The sequence below is a fragment of the Lichenostomus cassidix genome, chromosome 3, assembly GCF_008360975.1.
Source record: "Lichenostomus cassidix isolate B80296 chromosome 3, HeHo_3.0, whole genome shotgun sequence".
NCBI classification, from domain to species: Eukaryota; Metazoa; Chordata; class Aves; order Passeriformes; family Meliphagidae; genus Lichenostomus; species Lichenostomus cassidix.
Window position 1 is genome coordinate 4,151,805 of NC_139483.1, and position 20,292 is coordinate 4,172,096.

General features: G+C 51.4%; 2 protein-coding genes across 8 annotated transcripts in view; both read left to right on the forward strand.

The window, feature by feature from the left end:
• Nucleotides 1-20,292, forward strand: part of CFAP61 (cilia and flagella associated protein 61) — a 96,963-nt gene that overhangs the window by 70,314 nt on the left and 6,357 nt on the right. For 5 of the 7 annotated variants that reach the window (XM_085054084.1, XM_085054082.1, XM_085054085.1 and 2 more), the window contains exons 25-26: nt 9,423-9,513; nt 12,004-12,154. In XM_085054084.1, the coding sequence (XP_084910210.1) occupies nt 9,423-9,513; nt 12,004-12,154 (242 nt within the window). Of the gene's footprint in view, nt 1-9,422; nt 9,514-12,003; nt 12,155-19,359; nt 19,463-20,292 lie in introns of all 7 variants that reach the window. The other 2 variants (XM_085054087.1, XM_085054088.1) reach the window with 2 other exon arrangements.
• Nucleotides 13,572-15,764, forward strand: INSM1 (INSM transcriptional repressor 1). The gene has a single exon (XM_085054091.1). It carries the CDS (start codon nt 13,703-13,705, stop codon nt 15,020-15,022), a length of 1,320 nt encoding a protein of 439 aa, XP_084910217.1. The 5' UTR covers nt 13,572-13,702; the 3' UTR covers nt 15,023-15,764.

Sequence of the window (20,292 nt, forward strand, 5' to 3'; positions counted from 1 at the left end):
AAAAAATCAACTGGTTTGGGTGTTGCTCACGTGGTCTGTAAGGATCCCACGTGAACGTCAACCTGAGGTTAGGACTGAATTCTTTTCTTTGGCTTTCAAAACCTTCCTTTTAAACTAGTACACATTACACTTTCATCCACATCTTCTAGCAAGATGTGAAGTGAAAAGAAAATATAGGCTGTGAAAGTGTGGTTTGTTAGTTAAGCTTGTAAACTTGGATGGTTTGAAACATCTGTTCCCCTCCTCTCTTCTTTATGCCTCTCTTTTGGGAAGAACCTTCCTATGAGGCAAGAAAGTGCAGTGTTTTAATCTTTTGGTCTGCATTTAGATTTCTCAGCATGGCGTCTTGTTCCAGGAATGGACACAGTAGAACAGCTGTCACCTGGGAGCTAATTTATTTCTGTGTAGCATGCAAATTGTCTTTTAAATAATTAGAGACTGCACCTAGCAGTGAATTTCCTCACTGATTTGCGTTTGGTATAAGAGCTGAAAGTTAACCCCATGGTACCGGATTTCCTGGCCAGAATGTGCCAGTGCCATTCTCAAATTAACATGAACAACGAGATCCAGCAAACTTGTGAAAGTCACCCCTTCCGGTCGTGTGCCTGGAGCCACAGCTAATGGGAATAATGAGAGAAATAACATTTCCTTTTGTCTGGAGAAAAGTTCCATTGATTTGCGTAGGAGTTCAGCGGGATTAAAAGCTGCAGGACTTGACCTGCAAGCGAAGGAAGGACTGGTTGTTGCTCTGCCTCCTGCCCTCAGTACCTCGGCTCTTGGAGGAGGTGAAGCAGTGGGCACACATTGCCCTCCCTTCCAGTTGCCTCGTGCCATGCAGTGGGTGCTCTTCTTCCACCTGGGCCTGCAGCCAGTACATTCCTGAGCAGAGGGGCAGTTCTTCTATGTCAGGGCAGGAGAAAATGTAGGAACCAAAGACTCAGTATCCAAAACCTGAGGATTTTTGTATACAAGCCTGTTGTCACCTGTGAGTTGAATGGCATTATTCGCTAGATTTGGAGTCCACTTCAGGAAGGAGTTTCTGCAATTTTTGTTCACTTCCCATCAGGCTTCATTTCAAATAGTCAACTAGAATTTGAGTCCCCAAGAACAAGGCTCTTTCTCACAGGGAGTCTTCTCCTGAAGGAAAAAGAAAGTAAATTCCAGTGGTGTGACCTGAAGTATATCACGCCATGCTCCTGCTCTCCCTCGCTTGCTGGAAGGCCTTTGGATTATTTCCATTGTTATTGCCCTAGCAGCAGATAAAAGAGAGGGGTGGGGAGAGAGGTCTGAAACATTTTTGCTTTTCTTTTTAAGTTTATAGACTTACTGGTCATCAGTCCTCCACACTGCTTCACAGAGGAGGAATGTAACCATCCAGTGACCCCCTTTTGTGTTCTCCTGAGCTGAAGGCAGCTGCAAGGCAGTTGCTGAGTTATGGAACACATCCATAGAGCAGAGGAATCTCCCTCTGCTGCATCTTAAGTACAAACCAGATAATTAGAGGAGTCTCCTGATACTTGGCAACCAAATGGATGCTCACTGGCATCGTGCCTTTAATATGAGATAGAAGTGCTTCGTGTAAGCTTCATTTGGCATTAATGAAAATCAAATCTAACATAAATGCATAAAAATCTGACCCGCTAGTTTCTAAAATACTTAAGCATCTTATTTCACAAATGAAGTATGAGTGGCTTTTACGTGGGATTTTATAATTGTGTATTAATGAACTCATCGTCAGCCACAACCTTGAGGAGATGCTGTTTGTGTCTCAGTCATGTGGCATTAACAGTGATGCTGAGGCCAGGGAGCACCCAGCACGGGACAGTGAGCGCAGCACAGGGGAAGAGCACAGGGTCAGACCTGGGAAGGCGTGCACGGAGGCAGTGCATGTTTGAATGGGTGATGAGCAGAGAAACCTCACAGGCACAGTCATCCAGGCAGAGCTCAAAATCATTTTGTTACCTTTTGTTTCAATAACTTGGTTTACAGCATTTTAAGGACTTGTCAAACTGGACAATTTGCTTGCTCTACACAGGGGTCTTGGGCACCATGAGGAGGGAGAAGCCCCCAGCAGATACAACATGGGGCTCTTTGGCAAGGAGGAGTTGGGAGGGTGGCTTACGTGACAGTACTTGTGCACAGCACAAAAAGCACAGGGATTTAGGTGAATCATAGTCCCAGAGGAATGTTTTTCCCAGTGCCAGAATACAGGTAGGATTCTGTTTTCACTGAGAAAGGGAACAAGCGATCCACGCATGGATCTGTGGAGATCCATGCCGGCTGCCTCTTGGCAGACCTGCATGCTGCCAGGCCACGTTGAGTGTTGCTGTCCAAGAGGCGAGCACCCTGAAGGAAATCACACAAAGAGACACAGCTTCAACTGCAGCAGGTACTGATAGGCCTTAGAACATGAGGCTGCCAAACATGCAGCAGGAATGTATGAAGGGAGTCAGGCTCCCTTTCCCTGAGAGGCTTTGGAAAATCCACCCAGAAACTACAAACATGGATAACAGCACTGCATGTTTCCTTGGCTGCTCTCTTCAAACCCTGTCTTTTATTTTCACATTGTATTTTCATACTGGCTGTGTAAACTAAATGCTCAAAAATATTTTGAGCTGCTTGAATAGCATTCGCTTATTTTGAAGTAATCATTTACGTTTTTCCACTGAAGTTCAATTCCCACATCCTGGTGCTGTTAACATTAGGCTGAAGGTGATCTATTAAGCAGTGTCATTCAGTGAGACTGTTAAGCAGAAACACCACACTGAACTGTTTATTGACTCAATGCTAATAAACCTCACAATATAACAAATACATTAAGGAAAAGAAGAACATTTGATGTTTCTAGCACTGTGAAAAGGTAGAGAGAAGTTCATTACTTATAGGCTGGATAATCAGTGATTATTTAAACATGAAATACATGCTATATAGAAAAGCTGGTTTTAACCCAGGCTTTCTGAAATGAAGAGTGGTTGTTTGTTAAGAGGAACACTAGAATTGCCTGCTGCTGTCTGGAATCTGCTGGATCTCACACCATTAGCACACTGGGATTACATTTAAGGGATTCCGCCTTAAGCTTTTGTTCATTGGGCAGATAGTGAGATGTTTTTTCTGCAGGGAGAAAAAGTTAAAAAAGGTTAAAAAAGACCAGAAAGGAACTGTAGCAGATAGTGAGCTTGGCTGAGAGGGACTAGTGCTGCTCTGTACGTTCTGCAGCCTCATTAGAGGGAAGTGTGTGTCCTTTTCATGAAGAGAAAGACAGGGTAAGGAAAGAGGAACACGTTGAAGGGATATCAAAGCACTAACGGCTTTTTTGCTCCCAGAATTAACTGCTAACCCCATGGTGCACTGGTACAGGTGCACTTACGGAGCAAATCAATACAAATAGCTGGAGATTTCTAGATATTAATGTAGTTTTAAAGGAGCAGCTAACTTGCTGATGAAGAGCCATGTTACTAAGAAACCCCACGTTCAAATTAGTAAGTAAAAGCTCGTCGGCTGAACCTGACCACATTAATTTGCAGCTGAACCTTGCTGATTCATATTAGTAATTATGCAAACCATTATGAATGATTGAACTCTGAATCCATAAACAATGCAGAAAGGCAATCATACCCCTGCACACAGCCTGTTCGATGATTTTGTGCCTCAGGTTTAATTTCCTTTAAATTGTTTTCCATAATACATAATGTGTGAAGTAGTACTATGTGAAAAAAATGCAGTAAGACTGATTTCAGGATCAGCCTCATAGAGAGAGCACAGACAGCAGTGCTTCTGTGTCAGCTTTAAAGAGCATAGGGTTTAGAAAGTTTAAAGAGCTGATCAGTCGGAGTCAATACACCGTAACTGCTGTGATCTACTAAGGTGTTTAAACTTTACCAAATGGCAGTGCTGTAATAACAGAGAGTCTCTGCCAAGGACACTTATGAGAACAGGTAAGGGCTGCAGCATCTCAATACCAGGATATGCTTGCTTTCTGAAGGTGCCTCTGGGTACAGCACTGTAACATTTCCAGGATATTAAAACTGCAGCAAACAGAGCTGATTTATCAGTCATGATGGATCACCGGCGCTGGTGAAGGGAGGATGCTAGCAAGTGATGCAGTGTCACCTCCTGACGTCAGCAGGTCCTGCAGCAGCCCCAGGGTGGGCTGGGTCTGGGCCAGGGGGAGCAGCATTGCCCTCAAGATCTGGATTCAGTGGCTATTTTTCCAGAAAAAGAATTGCAAGAGCAGTTGTCCTTCATTCTGGTTTGCCATTGCAGCTGTGTTTAAAAGGGGATTGTAAACCACGGGTTTTAAACCAGTCATCTTCCAAAGGCAAGACGTTGCAGGTTCTGTGAGAAGAGGTAAAAAAGCACAGGCTTTCTCTCCATAATTTCTTTCTCAAGAGGGACAAAAGAAATGTCAGTTTGTGAATTCATGAGCACTGTTGTTACTCTGTGAATCTGTTCAGTGGATTCACTCACAGATTGGTTGTCCATAAAGCTGCTGATTTCACTAATTACTGGGTCAGAGGATCCTGAGTGATCAGGGTCAGAAGATCCTGAGTGATCAGGGTCAGAGTCCTGGATCACTGAATTTAACAGGAGGTACTCAAATGCCTGGACAAACAGGTGCTCAGGAGCAGAACTGCAGAGCAAGGAACTAAAGACCCTTCTTGCAACTAACAGGCTATTGGTTCACATTTGCTTGACTGTTCAGTAGTTGTAGGTGAATGTTAAGCAATTGCAGGCCAGGGAGTATGTTATGTTCTTTGTACTGAAGAACAATGCTCTCAGGGGATTTTACACAAATTGGTCTTGTTTTTTACCTGTGTAAACAAGCTGCCTTTTGAAATTATTGGTCAGATGAATGCAGGAAATGCTCAGTGGTTTTATTTATATTGTCTTTAAATTAACACACTATGATTCCTTATCTAGCTGTCTATGGTATGTCAGGAAATATTTTGTATCTTTTGCTGGTGTTACCATATCTTTGTAATTAAGAGTCTTAAAGACATTAATGTATTGTTCTCAAAGCAACACATTTTGAATTTTCCTGGCAAGATGGGATGTTCCTTCTTGTGTGCTTGCATTGGAGAAAAGACTTCTGTTCATCGGCAAGCTGTGGTTGGGAAGTATTATCAGGATGGCCTGAAAATTAAAATTGTATTGCATCCCATCCCTCCACAATACTTAACTCTCGCACTCCTGAGAAGTGGAAGTCCCTGCTCTGTGTAGGCACTCCTGGGATAATTGTGTTCCACTTGAGCCTCTGTCAGCTGGACAGCTTCAATTTCCTCTGTGCTTGTTCTCCTGAGGTGATTTGTGGGATCTGTGTAGCAGCAGTCTTTCTCAGCAGAAGCACCCCGGCAATGGAGGGCTTTGGCTGTCATGTGTCAAAGGCACCACTGAGAGACTCAGCTTCCATAATCCACCAGAGCCATCCACACATGCTGGGGAATGGCTTTGTATGTTCTGAGGCCTGAGGATTTAAAAAAGGGACAGAGTATCTTCCAGAGGTAGCTGGTACAGCCTGGAGAATTTTGCAATTCAAGCCTTACATTTCTTCTTCAAAAAGAAATTTAAACCTAGGAAAGGTCTAGCTTGAAAATTCCCCATGTACAAAGCTTGGGAAGCTACAGAGAGGAAAGGAGACTCTCCGCTCCTTACAGATTTACAGGAGATTAAGTTGATCAATGACTCTACTTGTATTGTGTACTAAAAAGCCATGGTGCTGCTCTGTGTGTGCTCACAGTGCTGGTGCTGAGGGCAGGGCACCAGTGACTTGTGGATGGTTTTAGGAAGAATCAAATGGGATTTCAAGAGATCTGTATTCAGAATTGCTTAGAGACATTTAATGAGAGCTGCAGATGCCACCCATGTCATAGGCTATCGGAGTTTCTGAACTTCCCTTGAGTCTATGTGTGTTGGTGGAAGAACAGGGATAGGAGTGATGCAAGTTGAATTTCAGTTTGTTGTTTCCTTGAAAGTTCTGACTAGCATAAGAATAGCCACAGACACATCATCCTCCAAACCTGTAGTTGCTGACACACCAGCCAGTCTGCAGAGGGATTTTTCAAAGGCACCATCACAAGGTGCCACCTGCCCTTTGAACAGTGGAAAATCCCCTCCTCATCCCAGCCTCCTTGCAGTGAGAAGGCACCAGAGCACAGGTGCAGCTCAGAGATCAGGATTGATCCCTGGGACCGGACCGTGGGCTTACAGCATGGAGGATTTGGCATAGACAAATGCCCCTGCAGGTAGAGGATGTACCATAGAGCTAAAATTACTCATCTCTTTTCTTATTTGTAACTTGCTTTTTGTTTTGTCATTGTACAAACAAGGGTATTATTCTGAAGGTTCTTCATTCAGCTTTTAAGATTCTCTGGCTTTACACCTTGCTGCCAGTGCTACACCCTGTGCCACCAGACCTGACTCAGATGGCAGGTCGTTGTTTGGTCCTTGCTGCCAGGACATAGAGCTATCTTCCACAGGGGCAGAGACTTCTCCAAATGTGGTGTGCTCCTGCAAATGAAATAGAGAGTAATTACAGGCAGTTCTTGGATGGACAGCTGTGTGCACACTACATTTTTGCTTGCTAGCAGTGCCCAGCTCTGTCCAAAAATATTTATATCTCTTGCAAAGGGAAGGATTCTGTGCCTTTTGTACAGGACTCCACTAAATATTTTCTTCTTCCTCACCTCTCAGCTAATGTAGGCTACACCTCACAAATGAGGCAGAGCAGACTTGAAATATTGTTTGTCAATGAAAGGTGAGACCAGCTCCTTAGCAACGAAAAGGATGTTGCTCATTGTCTTCTGCAGGAGCCCATTCCATCCCACCCATCACAAATGCTTTCCCGCAATCACCGCTGTCAGCATAAAGGCTTCCAGTAGGGATCCCCGCTAGGAAGTGACCAAATTTGCACACCCATTATGCTCCTGGCAAATCTGTCATCTTGTACATATTTTGCCTGATCACTCTGGCAGGTTATGAAAGACTAAATGGTGCAACACATGTGGCAGATGCCGTTCTCGTGATAGCAAAGGAGCCACTGAGCCCCTGTTGGGAGTGTGCCAGCTCCATCTTGTACACTGAAGAGCTTTATACTTTGAAGCTTTCCATGGCTTGCCCTGAGGGACTGCTGCTGAAGTGGTAATAAAATTCAGAATGAGCCTCAGAAAGTCAACTTGTTGGTTTCAAATGGGTTTTTTCATTATTAAGCTTCCCTTTAGCAGCCATATGTAGAGTTGCTCTGTCAAAAACACTGTATGCCCCCTGAGAAAGGTGATTCAAACAGAAAAGATAAATAGATGGAAGCACAGAGCTGGCAAAGAAAGTGAATTGTTTGTGTGAGGTGAATCTCCAAATGGCCCTTGGTGTTCTTCAGGTGAAGGGAAGTGAGGAAAGTCTGGGAGTAAATGTTGGTTACTGGGATCTCCTTCTGGCAGCCTATCTAGAAAATACGGGCAAGGCATTCTCTGCTCCCCAAAAATGGGCATATTATTTGCATTAAAGATTCCAAACTGGGTTTGAGCTTCAAAACATTTCAGGTTTTGAGCTCCAAATCTGTGGATATTGACAGGAACAGTTAAAATTATGGTTATAGATGGAGCTGGTAACAATATCAGGAATACACAGCAACCCTGAAACATTTATCAACAGCATTTAATGCAACACCTCAGTGAGGCAGGTGAGTCCGTTAAGTGAGGTAAGGCAGTTGGAAGGTGTGCCTCAGTCAAGAGAGGAAATCATCTGCTCAGGGTTATAGTCAAAATTAAAATGCCAGCTTAAAGTAAAAAAATTTGGCCCATGGCTTTTACCATGGCATATCAGTAGAAACAGTCTTTAATTACCTTAATGTATTCTTGTGTTCTCCCTTTCTCTCTTTGCTATTTATTATCAACAGTGAGTTAAAAGTTTATGTTGGGTTCTGAAATTGAAGGGGGTTTAAATATTTAGGGATATTGTGTTTTTCTCCAGCTCTCTGCAGACATTTTGGGTGTCCAGTCACTGAAATAAGGATCCTTAAAACTGAGCTCATCCCTTCTAACCTGCATATCCAAGTGAGCAGGCAAGTGCTAGTCCCAGTAACTCCTAGGCTGGGCAGCACTTGCCATAGCAAGGATGCGGTGTTGGGAATAGTGTCCATAAATATTTATGCTGCGAAAACCTCTGTGGGAGAGAGCCCTGCTGTGCTGGAGGCTGTGCAGATCCCAAGGGGCAGCTCCAGCCAGCCTGGCACACAGAGAGGGATCGGGGTGCTGGGGCAGAGAGGGGCCGAGCACGTGGAAGCCCAGCCAAGCTGTGCAAGGTGTACACAGCATTTTAATGGGACAGAGTGTGAGGGAGAGCTGAGGTGTCATTCAGAGCGGGAGGGGGAAATCATGCTCTTGGACAAGGAGGAAATAAAATCTGCAGAGAGGAAACTGCACATTAATTCTCTGTAGACAGGTGTCTCAGAATTATTAAATTTGTGTAGCATGGTTAAGTTGCCTTATCCAGGTGTTCACTTAAAGGTCAGACAGCTGAACCAGGCAAGAAGGTTCATGTGCTCCTGAGGGCAGTGCCAGGGTCCTGCTGCCATTCCCAAGGTGTGAGTGTTGGTGGCAAGCACGCAAATGCCCCCCTCTCCCAACTTCCTGGGTGACCCTGCTGACATCTGCTTGGTCATTATGAGGATGAGCATGGGGCACTTCCTGACCGCAGTGAGCATTAACAAGAATTATGCACCAAGCATCTCGCCTGAGCTGTTAAAATTATCTTTCATTATAAAGAGAAGTAAATCACAGCTCTGTAATCTGGCAGCCCCTGGTTATATTTACAACCGTGAGGTTCTACAGGGAGCAGTGTCCTCTCAATCCTTTTCCTCCTTTTTCATGGAAGAATGCTGTTGTGAATGCTGTCACTGAAAGAAAAAGTTACAAGAGCTTCCTCCTAGAATCGGTTCAATTTAGCTTCATCACACTAGTGCAAAGAACATATTGCAGCGCTGTGGTGGCCTGTTTTTCTGGCTTTTATTAATCCAGAAACCTTAATGATGAACAACATTTGTGTCATTGTCTACACAAATTTAATTTGTTTATGCAGCAGTTCAGTTAATCCTGCAATCTGCTTTTCTCAAATGAGGACAGATAATGGAGACACCGTTCTTTACAGGTCTTCAGGCTTTTAAATTCTGATAAAATCAGGATTCTTCACTGGGTCTTGCCACAGCTCTGAATTAAGCCACTTTAAATGTAATTACTGAAGCTGGCTGTACATCAGGAACATCCATTAAAAGAATTGATTGACCATGCTGTTACAAGGAGGCATTTTATGAACAAACGATCATGATGGGTCCAGAACTGTAATTTATAAAGGCAAAAAAGCAGGTAAATACTTTATTAGTGGCTAATGAGAGGTTCACAAGATAACTAAATTTCTTCTTTTTTACCCAGCTACTTCAGGGAACCTTGGTCCATGGCAATCTATCATGATCGGTTTATTGATCTGCAGAAGGAACTGCGCCAAACCCTGATGTCGGAACAGGTAAGAAAAACGACTGGCGAGTCCATTTTATTATTTAGGTAATTTGTTAGTGTAGTGTTGTTCACTTTGGTTTCTTCTCCCATCTATATCCTGAAGTTTTATGTTTCTGTTTACCTCTCTCTTCGGGGAAGCCTGAGCAGACTGTGTACCTCACACAGGGGGTCACCATGTACAGCACGTTGTTCAGTTTTCTTGTTTGGGGATATTCTTAAATCTGCCAGTAGAACTTGAACTTGTATTTTTTTCCTTCACTGCATTTTTGCATTGGGCACTGGGCTTTAAACATTATAGCTGCAATTTAGTGCAAGTACCCAGTGGAATCTGGAGCCTGGCTTGTCCCTCTATCCCCTTGGGTTTAGTGGTATTCCCTAATAGGAACATGCTACAGGCCATCCTACACCTGTCTCAGCTGAGCCCGTGGGTAGGTTTTTCAACACCTACCCAAAGGGAATGGCTTTTGTAGTTCAAAGGGTGAAAGCAACTGGCTTTTTCAGTGATAAGTGGATTTTCTGAATAAGGGTGAAATTAAAATGTTTGCTAATGCTGTTTACAGCTTTGGCCTTAGCACCATAGACAGAGGCATAAAGCCTGAGCAGCCTGGAACTGCCAGCCCAAAATCCAAAGTCATTGTGCTCCATGGGGAGAGCTAACAGCAGGGATCCAGCAGCCCCCAGAGCTGCCTCCCCCACCCCCTGAAGAACTTCTGGCTGATCCCAAAATGAATTTGTCGTCTGATCTCTGTGCTTCCAACCCACTACCCTGCCCTTGCTCTCACTGCTTTTGCCTTTGTTTAACCCCATGCGGTTCCAGACAATAGCACTGGGCTTTAAACATGTGCTCACAGAGTTTTTAACTGTGCAGAAAATGAACAGAACTGAGTGTAAACGGAGGCAGGGTGGCAGGAGGAAGGGAGGTTGCAGAGCCCGTGGCCCACCCATCTCCATGGCCCAAAGCTGCCGAGCGTGTCCCAGCTGCAGCCACAGGCAATCAGCCCTGCCTCCTCCCCAAAGGGCTCAGAGCAATTTGCCTCCTGTTGTCCTGACCCAGAAAGGCCCTGGATGCAGTTTAATTTGGGTTCTCCTGGAAGACATCTATAAGAGTACAAAATTAAGTTCTGGGTAGAATGGGGGGCGTGATGTGTTTCTCTTGCCATCATTCAAACACGTTTCATATGCTGTAAGTGTGAACAACTTCAGAGAGAGGGGAATTGGTGCCGGGAATTAAGGACTCACTTGCCTTGCCCTGTCTTTGTGGCAGCAGTCCTGACACAGAGAGTCTCCCTGCACAGACTAGAAGCAGCTCTGTGAGTCAGGATTGTTCCTATGGACAGGTGATGGTCTCTGCATCTGAATGAAAATGCAGTGTTTTGAACTTTTATTTGGATTTTTTTCATGGTGATTTTAAGTCTATTTACTAAAAGTGATTTTAACTATATATACTAAATGTCACATTTATATCTTTTTATTGGGTGTTCCTTCTGGGCACATTGACTGATACAGACTAGGTACCATGTGCTCATGGAATAGCTCTTAAATGCCTTCAGACTGGCTGCATTTCCGTATGAAGTAAAAGACCTACTGTCTTTGCTTCCTGTTGCTCATATTCTAGCTCATTTCAGCATTCAGAAAAATTACTAATGAAGGGTAAAAATGAGGGAAAGAGATGTTTAAGAACTGTGGGCATAAGTGCACAGGCATCACATATTTCGGGTTAGTTTCCAGAGAAAGTGGACATCAGTGTCATGCCATAGGGGTAACATTTAAAGAAATGCTTGCTAATCAAAGCAATAACTGCATAGAAAAGCCAGTTGGGTTCTGGGGACAGGGACCGCGCGTTTAGCCTGTGTTGAAATCGTCACCGGAGGGAGGCTGCCCTCGCAGCGCGGGGCTCCGGCAGGGCCGCTGGCGCAGGGCATGTTTACCCCTCGGGGATCACAGCCATGTGTTTGTGCCGGCGTGCGCAGCTCCGGCGATGCAAACATGCAGATGGCAGGGCTGGGGTCTGCACCTCCATCAGCTGCTGGATGCTGCCGCACGCCGAGGGCACACGTGCCGTGCCAGACCTTCCAGAACAGCACTTGTCGTCCGTTAGGAATAATGGCCTGGTCCTCTGGCTGCAGCTGGGCTGTGTCGAGGCTCGGTTAAAAGCCATAGAATATATAGGGCATAGAGGGGTGGGAAGGTGTGGAATTCCTCTGGCGAAAACCCTCTCACAGGCCATGTTGGGCCAGCCGGGGGTTCCACATGGGTTTGCTCCACGCGGCTCCTGCACTTGTGGCCGGTCATTTGTGAGGGATAGGGGAACAGTCGAGCAGCACCGGCCCCAGGCTGCACTCCGTGCCGCCAGTGACAGTCCCACTCCGTGCCCCACTGCCCCCCGTGTCCCAGCCCCGACACGTTTTCAGGTCGTTTTCGGTCCCCGCTGCCACACTCTGTGGCTCCGGAGTGTGCCCCGAGTCCTGTTGGTCTGTCTGACAGCTCTGTCTTGCAGGTGCCCGGGCAGCGCTCTGCCGCCGAGCAGCGCCCCGAGCAGAAACCCGGCCTGCCGTTGCTTCGGGAGTCCGTCCTGCGCTACCTGCGCCGCCACCGAGCCCAGCTGCCCATGTACGCCCCGACCGACATTTACAGACAGCCGACTGCAGGTAGGAGAGAGGCGGCAGGGGAACGGGAGTCTCGGTGCGCAGCCCTGGCCGTAAAGGGGCTCTCGCTGTGCAGCCCAGACAGGGAACGGGTGTCTCGGTGCCCAGCGCCATCAGCGAAGGGGGCTCTCGGTGCGCAGCCCCGGCGGGGGGCCGGCGGCGCGTGCCCGCGGGCCCGCAGCTGTATGCTAATGCGCCGCGGGCCGCCCGCCCGCCCCGCCCCGCCGCACGCCTGTCCCACCGGGCGGGCGGGGCGGCCCCTCGACCCCCCCTGCCGCCTGGCCCGGCCCGCCGGGGGGGTGTCCGGGGGAGCGGCGGCCCCCGGCGCCCCCCCCGCTCGCCGCCCTTTGTGCCGAGGGTCGCGCAGCTTTATGCTAATGACGCGCACAAAGGCGCGCGCGGGGGGGCCCCGCTCGCTCGCGTGCCGCCCGCGTGCCCCGCGCCCCCCACAAAGGGCCCTGCGCGCGGGGGAGGGCGCTGCCCGCACGCGCCCCCGGCTCGGCGGCGGCTCCGCGCCCCCCGGTCCCGCCATCTGCGGGGCAGCGCCAGTCCCCCGCGCGCAGCCCCGCGCCGCCGCGGACAAAGGGCTGCGGGAGCGGGGCCGCGGCCCGGGGGTCTCCCCGCGGCGGCTGCACCTGCCGCTGCCCGGCCGGCGCCACCGGCACCTCGCGGCGCCGCGCGCGTCCCCGGGGGCTCCGGGCTTGTTTGCTTAGACACCGACCGCGGCGTGCGGGAGCGCGCGGCGCGGGCAACCTCTGCCCGTCCCCCGCCGCGCCTCGTACCCAACGCGCAGCGTTTCGGACTGAAACCGAGCGCCACCGTCGCCGTCCCTGCCTGTGCCGGGAGCCGGGCGGAAGCCGTTAGGGCTAGGGTTAGAGTTAGGGTAACAGGTTCGGTCACCACCGGACCGGGGATGCGGCTCTGCCCGCCCCGACCCCGCAGCAGCGCGGAGTTGTTCAGTTCGCAGGGCTGCCGGGCTCGGCCGGGCCCCGATGACCCGTTCGTTATTCTCCCGCTCGGACAGACCCGTCGTTGGGCACCTGCTGCCGCCGATGGGCAGCACCCCCGGCGGACAGCCCCGCTCCCCTCTGTGCCGCCGCCGCCACCAGCGTCACTTTCGCCTCCTCCTGCGCCGAGCTCCCTTCTCCCCGCACCCCGATGCTGGCCGCCCCCGCAAACAGTCCGCCCGCCGAGAGCGGACGGCGCTCCGTGCCGGGCTTCCCGGAGCGCGGCGGTGCAGCCTGGGCTGGCGGCCGGCCCGGAGCACCGCCCGCTCCCGGCCCGGCTCCCGGCACCGCTCCCGGCGCGAGGGGCGGCACACAAAGGCCGCGCGTGCCGGGCGGGCGGCGCGGGGCGGGCGGGGGCGGGGCCGGGCGTGTGCCGGTCCGGGCTCAGGTGCGGCCGCGCCGCCGCCGCCGCCGCTGATTGGCCCGTCCCGCCGCCGCCGGCCCGAACAATGGCCCCAGCCCGCTTAAAGGCGGCGGCGGCCGCGCCGCGGGCAGAGCGAGCAGCCTCCGCCGCGGCCGCCGCCGGCCCGGAGCCGGCGCGAAGATGCCCCGGGGCTTCCTGGTGAAGCGCAGCCGGCGGCCCACTCCCGTGTCCTACCGTGCGCGCTGCTGCCGCGAGGCCGCCGCCGGCCCGCCGCTCCCCGCCGGCGCCGCGCCGCCGCCCGCCTGCCCCGCCGCGCCGCCGCCCCCTCCGCGGGACTCGCCGCCGTCGGTGCCGTTCGGGACGCCCGATGCCGCCGTGCAGGCGCTGTACAGCCCCACGCGGCCCGTCAGCAGGGACAAGTACCTGGAGCGCGGCTTTAGCCTGGGCTCGCCCGTCTCGGCCGAGTCGTTCCCCGCGCCGGCCGTACCCGGCACCATGGACCCGATCCTCTTCGCCCCGGCTGACCTCAAGCTCTGGGCCGCTGCTGGCCACGCCGAGCCGCCCGCCGCCCACCCCGGCCCTGGCGGAGCCCCCGCGCCGCCCGCCCCAGCCGCACCGCCCGCCTCGGGCCGCCCGCTGCCCGCCAAGCGCCCGCCGGGAGCGTCCGAACCCGGGCGGCAAAAGGCCCCGTCGGGTAAGAAGACGAAGGCGATCCGCAAGCTGACCTTCGAGGACGAGGTGACCACCTCGCCCGTGCTGGGGCTGCGCATCAAGGAGGGCCCGGTGGAGGCGCCGACCAAGGCACGGGGCGGCTGCGCCCGTCCTCTGGGCGAGTTCATCTGCCAGCTCTGCAAGGAGGAGTACGGGGACCCCTTCGCGCTGGCGCAGCACCGCTGCTCCCGCATCGTCCGGGTGGAGTACCGCTGCCCCGAGTGCGACAAGGTGTTCTCCTGCCCCGCCAACCTCGCCTCCCACCGCCGCTGGCACAAACCGCGCCCGCCTGCCACAAAGGGCGGCCCCGAGGCGGGCCGGGCACCGGCAACGGCCCCGGCCCCGGCGGAGGAGACGCCGAAGGAGGCGAGCGGCGGCAGCGGCAGCGAGCGGGACACGCCGAGCCCCGGCGGAGCCTCGGAGGCGGGCTCCGAGGAGGGGCTCTTCGAGTGTCCCCGCTGCGCCAAGCGGTTCCGCCGGCAAGCCTACCTGCGGAAGCACCTGCTGGGGCACGCCGCACCAGCACCCGCGCCGGCCCCGGAGCCCAGCGCCGAGGAGCTGCCCGCCGCCGAGTGCCGCCTGTGCCCCGTCTGTGGGGAGACCTTCCCCAGCAAGAGCAGCCAGGAGCGGCACCTGCGCCTCCTGCACGCCGCCCAGGTCTTCCCCTGCAAGTACTGCCCGGCCACCTTCTACAGCTCTCCCGGCCTCACCCGGCACATCAACAAGTGCCACCCCTCGGAGAACCGGCAGGTCATCCTGCTCCAGGTGCCGCTGCGCCCCGCCTGCTGAGCCGCCCGTGCCTTCCCCGCCGCCCCGCGCCGCTCCCCCGGGGCCGCCACACGATTAGCTTTAATACGGCTTGTGACCTGCTGGAATCTGGCTTTACACTTACCTTCCCGGGGTCTCTCTCTCTTTTTTTTTTTTTTCTTTTTTTTTTTTCCTTTTTTGAAAAAATTTCATTCCTTTGCTCTGGTTTTTATTGATGTGAACAGATCAAACTGCTCGAGAGAAATGAGCTTTTCCTTTAGTGTAGCCACAAATGCCTTGACTCTGCTATTGATGGTCTCCAGAAAATGCTGTAGAAACTGCCTTAACTGTGACATGCCAATTTTCTGTTTCTGTTCATTTTGCCCTTACTAAGGTAGCTCATAAGTTGTCTATCTGTATATGTTGGTTTGAGTAATTATGTTATTTATTTGTTATTTATTTATATTAATTATGAAGATTGATATTATTTGATTGCAGATATTCTAATGCGCTTTTTTTGTCTCCCTGCCTGCCATTTCACTGTGCATTTTAGAAGATCTTTTTTTCTAAAGGGATCTGCTAAAAAGGTTTTAACTTTTATACCTAGAATAACACATGATCTTAACCATTTTATCCCGTGCAACCAACAGCTCTTACTTTTAGATGCAATCTCTTTTTCTACACACATTATTTTCTTAACTGTTAGCTATTTATAGAGTGCTTCGATAGAACTGTTTCAACTGTATAATTATTTACTATTCAAATAAAATATTTTCAAATTCAAGCGTGCCTCCACCCCTCCTGCTTCTCCCTGCCGGGCTGGTCCTGGGGGCTCGGGGGGGCTGGCACCCGGCTCCGCACTGCAGCTGGCAGGGTGCCTCCATAGGCACCAGCCTGCTCTGCACCGTTTGATGAGATTAATTAAAAAGGAATTAAAGGGAGGACAAGAGCAGGGTGTGGCACGGCTGGCCTGGGGGAACGCTGCCCCTGAGCTAAAGGGTCCTCCGGCCATGAGCTGGAGCCTCAGCCCTGCCCCTGCTGCAGCCAGCACTGGGCACAGCCTGCCTCCTGCTCTGCTGCTGGGGAGAGCTGCCAGGGGCCTTCTCTGGAAGGTGTTGCAGGGAAAACTCGAGGACAGGTGGCACCTGTAAGTGGAGAACTTGTAGAAATCCCTGCTTGGGAGGGCTGTGCTCTTTGCTGGGTGGCTGTTCCGTGTGCTTGGCACTGAGGTATGGGGTTCAGGGGCTCAGCAGCAGCATCATGCTTTGGCTGTGAGCTGAGGAGCCAAGCATTTGCCTGCTTCCTGGCAGTGCTCAAGCCTGCTGCTGCCTGATCCTTGAGCCCTGCTGTGGGATTTCTGCAGCATCCTTCAATAACTGCATATATAGATACATGCCTATATGTATAGATCGATTGATTGATCAATCTCCATCTCCAGGGCTTGCGTTTGTAAAGGGGAGTAAAGGGTTTGGTCCGAATTGTAAAATCTGTGTGAGTGGAGAAAGCCCTCTCACAGACAGGTGTTGCATGCACCTGTGTGATCTCCCCCTTTGCCAGCAGGAGAAGGTATGGAGCAAACCTCAATAGCATGCAAATTTGCCTGGCAGCCCCAAGAGCAAACCCCTGCCCCCAAACTGGTGTATGAAGGGCCAAGGGGCTGCGAGGGCTTGGCGAGGGCAGAGGGGCTGCTCTGTCTCAGCATAGCAATGCCTTTGAGGCTTTGGCTCCCTGGAAGAGTTTTCCAGCCTGTTCCTGCCATCTTCTCTCACCTAAAGGCTCCTAACCCCGATTCACTGTGGGAAAGGCAGGTGGTGGAGCTTCCCAGGGAAAAGTTTCCCAGGAATTGCCTGAGTACTTTTTGATAGAGCAAAACTTGTAGAGAAGGAATGTCTTTCTAGAGAAAGATTGGATTATTTTTTGGTTTGGGTTTTTTTTTCTCATTCAGTCAGGCTGAACAGCACCAGTATGGGTACGCTCCTGCTATCTTGATTCCTAGGAAACCAACTTGGTTATGCCAGATCTGACTTCAGGCATAGGCAAAGCTGTGGTTTTAGCTGTAAATCAATACACTGGAAAAGAGCACAGCCCAAGAGACACAGGCAGCAAAGCCTGCCTGGCAAGAGGTGCAGTTTTGCTTTTCCTGGCTTCCCTGGCCATGGAAAGCCCCAGATCCTGGGCTGTCACAGACGGTGTCGCAGCTGTCCATGGACTGGGCTCTCTGCTCCCCAAGGGGACTTTGCCAACACACATGGCTGTCCTCTCAGGCCACTGGACACCATTTCCAGAGCCATGCCTGGCACATCCTCTGGAGAAGTGTAAAGGCTCCGTCCACACTGTCACAGCAGTGTCCCTGCTGAAATCTGTGCTCAAAGCCTGTGGCACCAACAGGCCACAAAACAACTGCTTCATAATGCTGTCCATTTCCTGATAGTAAAGTAAATCTGCATCTGTCCTGGTAAGAATCAGTTAAAATTTGCTGGGGCCAGAATTCCACAGGTTTTTAGAACTGTCTGGGTAACCATCAGCCACTGACATATCCCCTGCTGAGCAGAAAGGTTAGTGGAGACTCCTGTGTTGGGGAGGAGTAGGGAGAGGTGACAGTGGAGTACATTGGAAATGGCTCTGTTCACAAACATCCTGTAAAAGGGGTGTAATTTGCTTTTGGCATCGCTGGGCTGCAGCAGCCTGGGCAGAGCTGCCGTGCCTTTGTGTTTGCAGCCTTTCTCCCCTCGCCTGCACCGCTAGGTCCTTGTGAGGGTGACACCCGACTGCCCTAGGGGTTTCACAGGGAGCCATCAGCATCGCCTTTTTGTGTCTCTTGCCACTCTGGCAGTGAAGGGCATTGCACCGCCGTGACAGGTCATAAAGCCACCTGCTCACAACGGCCTCCTTTGGACAGTATTTTGGGGATGGATCTGTCCCTGCCGCTCAGCAGTTTCTCCTTGGACCATCCCACTGCCCAGGCCCCCAGCACTAGACCTCTGCTGGGCTCTGCCTCCTCCTGTCCGAGGGACCGAAGCCCACGTGTAGCTCAGTAGCTCTCCCGGGGGCTGAGCAGCGTGGCTGAACCCGGAGCTCTCCGAACCCGGGAATGCAGGTGTTGCCTGGTGGGTGCCACGTCCTGAGCACCCGGCAGCACGGGCCAGCCAGTGCTGGGCAAACAAAACCTCCTGCTGTCAGCTAACAAATCGATTGCTGATGGCTCTCGGTGCATCCAGCAGGAACAGGTTTGGGCACCGTGGAAAACACTGATCCTGCCCCAAACATGACGCAGCGGAGGCAGCTGTTGCAGAGGCTACTCACGCTCTGTGCACGCAGGCAGGGGGGTTTGCCCGCTCGCTGGAGCCTTCCTCCTCCTCCTCTCCTAGCACACTGAGAGCTGAATGTGTGGTCTGGGATGGAGTGTGGGCACAGGGAAAGAAACGGGGGGAGATTAGGTAGAGGAACCTGCAGGGTCCTGAGAAATGCAGCATGGATACCATCCCCACCCATGGGCTTAGAGCTGGTGGGGAGCTGGGGCGAGCTGCTCTGGCCCTCAGGGGAAGCAATCTGGAGGCTGCTTGCCCCCAAGGTAGGTTTTTAGCAGTTTTGTACCAACACCGTGGTCCCTTGCAGCCATCAGTGCAGTAGGGCATCTGTCAGCTGCCTCGCTGGATGGACTCACTGGGAAGCACAGCTGGGCACAGCTCAAGGTTTTGGGGGGGCCCTGCCCACCACCTCCTGGTCTGTTTCTGGGCTGGGCAGCTGGGACGTGTCCATGGGATTGGGGCAAGCCTGGGAACAGGACAAGCATGGGCTTTTGCCTTGGATTTCAGACCTCTTCCTCACACAACACAAGCCTGTTTAAAACCAGGCATCATTGTGGGTGAGCTGGGAAATGGCTGATGGAGTCACAGGTGGTCCTGTGGGGCATGCTGTGCCTGCAGAGTGCCACAGGGTGCTGTGGCATGCTGGTGCCAACAGACCTCCTGCCTCATTGCCCCTGGGTGAGGAGAGCTGGCTTGTGGTGAGTGTTTTGGGCTGGGTGGGACAGTAGTTCTCTGAAGAATCCAGGCAGCTCCCTCGGTGAAGGATCTGGGTCTGCAGGCACACCCTGCACATGGCATTCAAACACCTCAAATCCTCCCATGCAGGTAAGAAGCCACATAAGGGTTTAAAAGGTTTTATTAAACTGTAGTTTACAATCCACATAGCAAAGGTGTGCCTCTGGCAACATTTGATGCATTAATCATAGAGATGGGATGTGCCAAGTGTGGCTGGGCTGTCCTGCGGTACCGGCTGCAGACCAGACACCGCCAGGCTTGATTCTTACATGTGCCACTGGATCTGAGTGCTGGGCTGCCCCTAGCGCTGCTCTGACCACGCTGTTTTCTCCTCAGCAGGCAGGCAGGAACTGAAGCTGGGCAGAGCTGGGCACAGCAGCGGCAGCGGGAGCTCCACACCGGCACAGGGACCCTCGTAGGAACGCATCCTCCCAACACGGTAACTGGGACATTATTTTCAGCAGTGAGCTCCAGTTAAACTACCTGTTCATCTTAGAGAAGAATTACTCTTTTTAAGCTCTAATAAAGTCCCCTCGCAGCTCTGAAGGCGAGGGCATGCACAGCCCAGCCCGTTCCCACCTGGCTCTTGTGCTGTGCTGTCTCGCTGAGGCTTTCCAGCCTTTTTTAGGGAATGGGGAAGGTGAGTGACAGGGAGGATTTGACCAGAGCAAAGGCTCTGCCTGTGCTGCAGTGGGTGCTAATACCGGGGAGGGAGTGAACATGGCTTGGCTGCAAGTTAGAACAGGTTCTGCGTTCTCAGAGTGTGGGACCACAGTGTTTTTATTGGCTCATTTTACAGTTTTTTAGAGGGAAATTGCCTGTAGTGCAACAGCAGTTCAATGCCAAATGCAAGGAGAATGCTGTACAGTTGGGGGTGTCTGAGCTGGGAGGTTTTGGTTTAGTTACACGCACACAGAAGAAAATCAGAATTTATTACATATAATAAATTGTATTTTGCCTTTGCCCCATCCTGGAAGTGTTGAAGGCCAGGTTGGATGAGGCTTGGAGCAACCTGGGATAGTGGAAGGTGTCCCTGCCCATGGCAGGGGGGTGGAATGAGCTGAGCTTTATTGTTGCCTTCTATCCCAAACTATTCTAGAATTCTATGATAAAATAAATATATAATAGATATATATGCATATTATATTATAGTATGTTTAATAATATATGTCTGTTATATATTGCCAACTAGACAAGGCCTATTACATACATTATATACAGTACATAATATCATATATGCATTATACATAATCACTGATCTATTACCAA

Coding starts and splice junctions, on each gene's coding strand:
- INSM1 (XM_085054091.1), top strand. CDS start 13,703: ATGCCCCGGGGCTTCCTGGTGAAGCGCAGCCGGCGGCCCACTCCCGTG.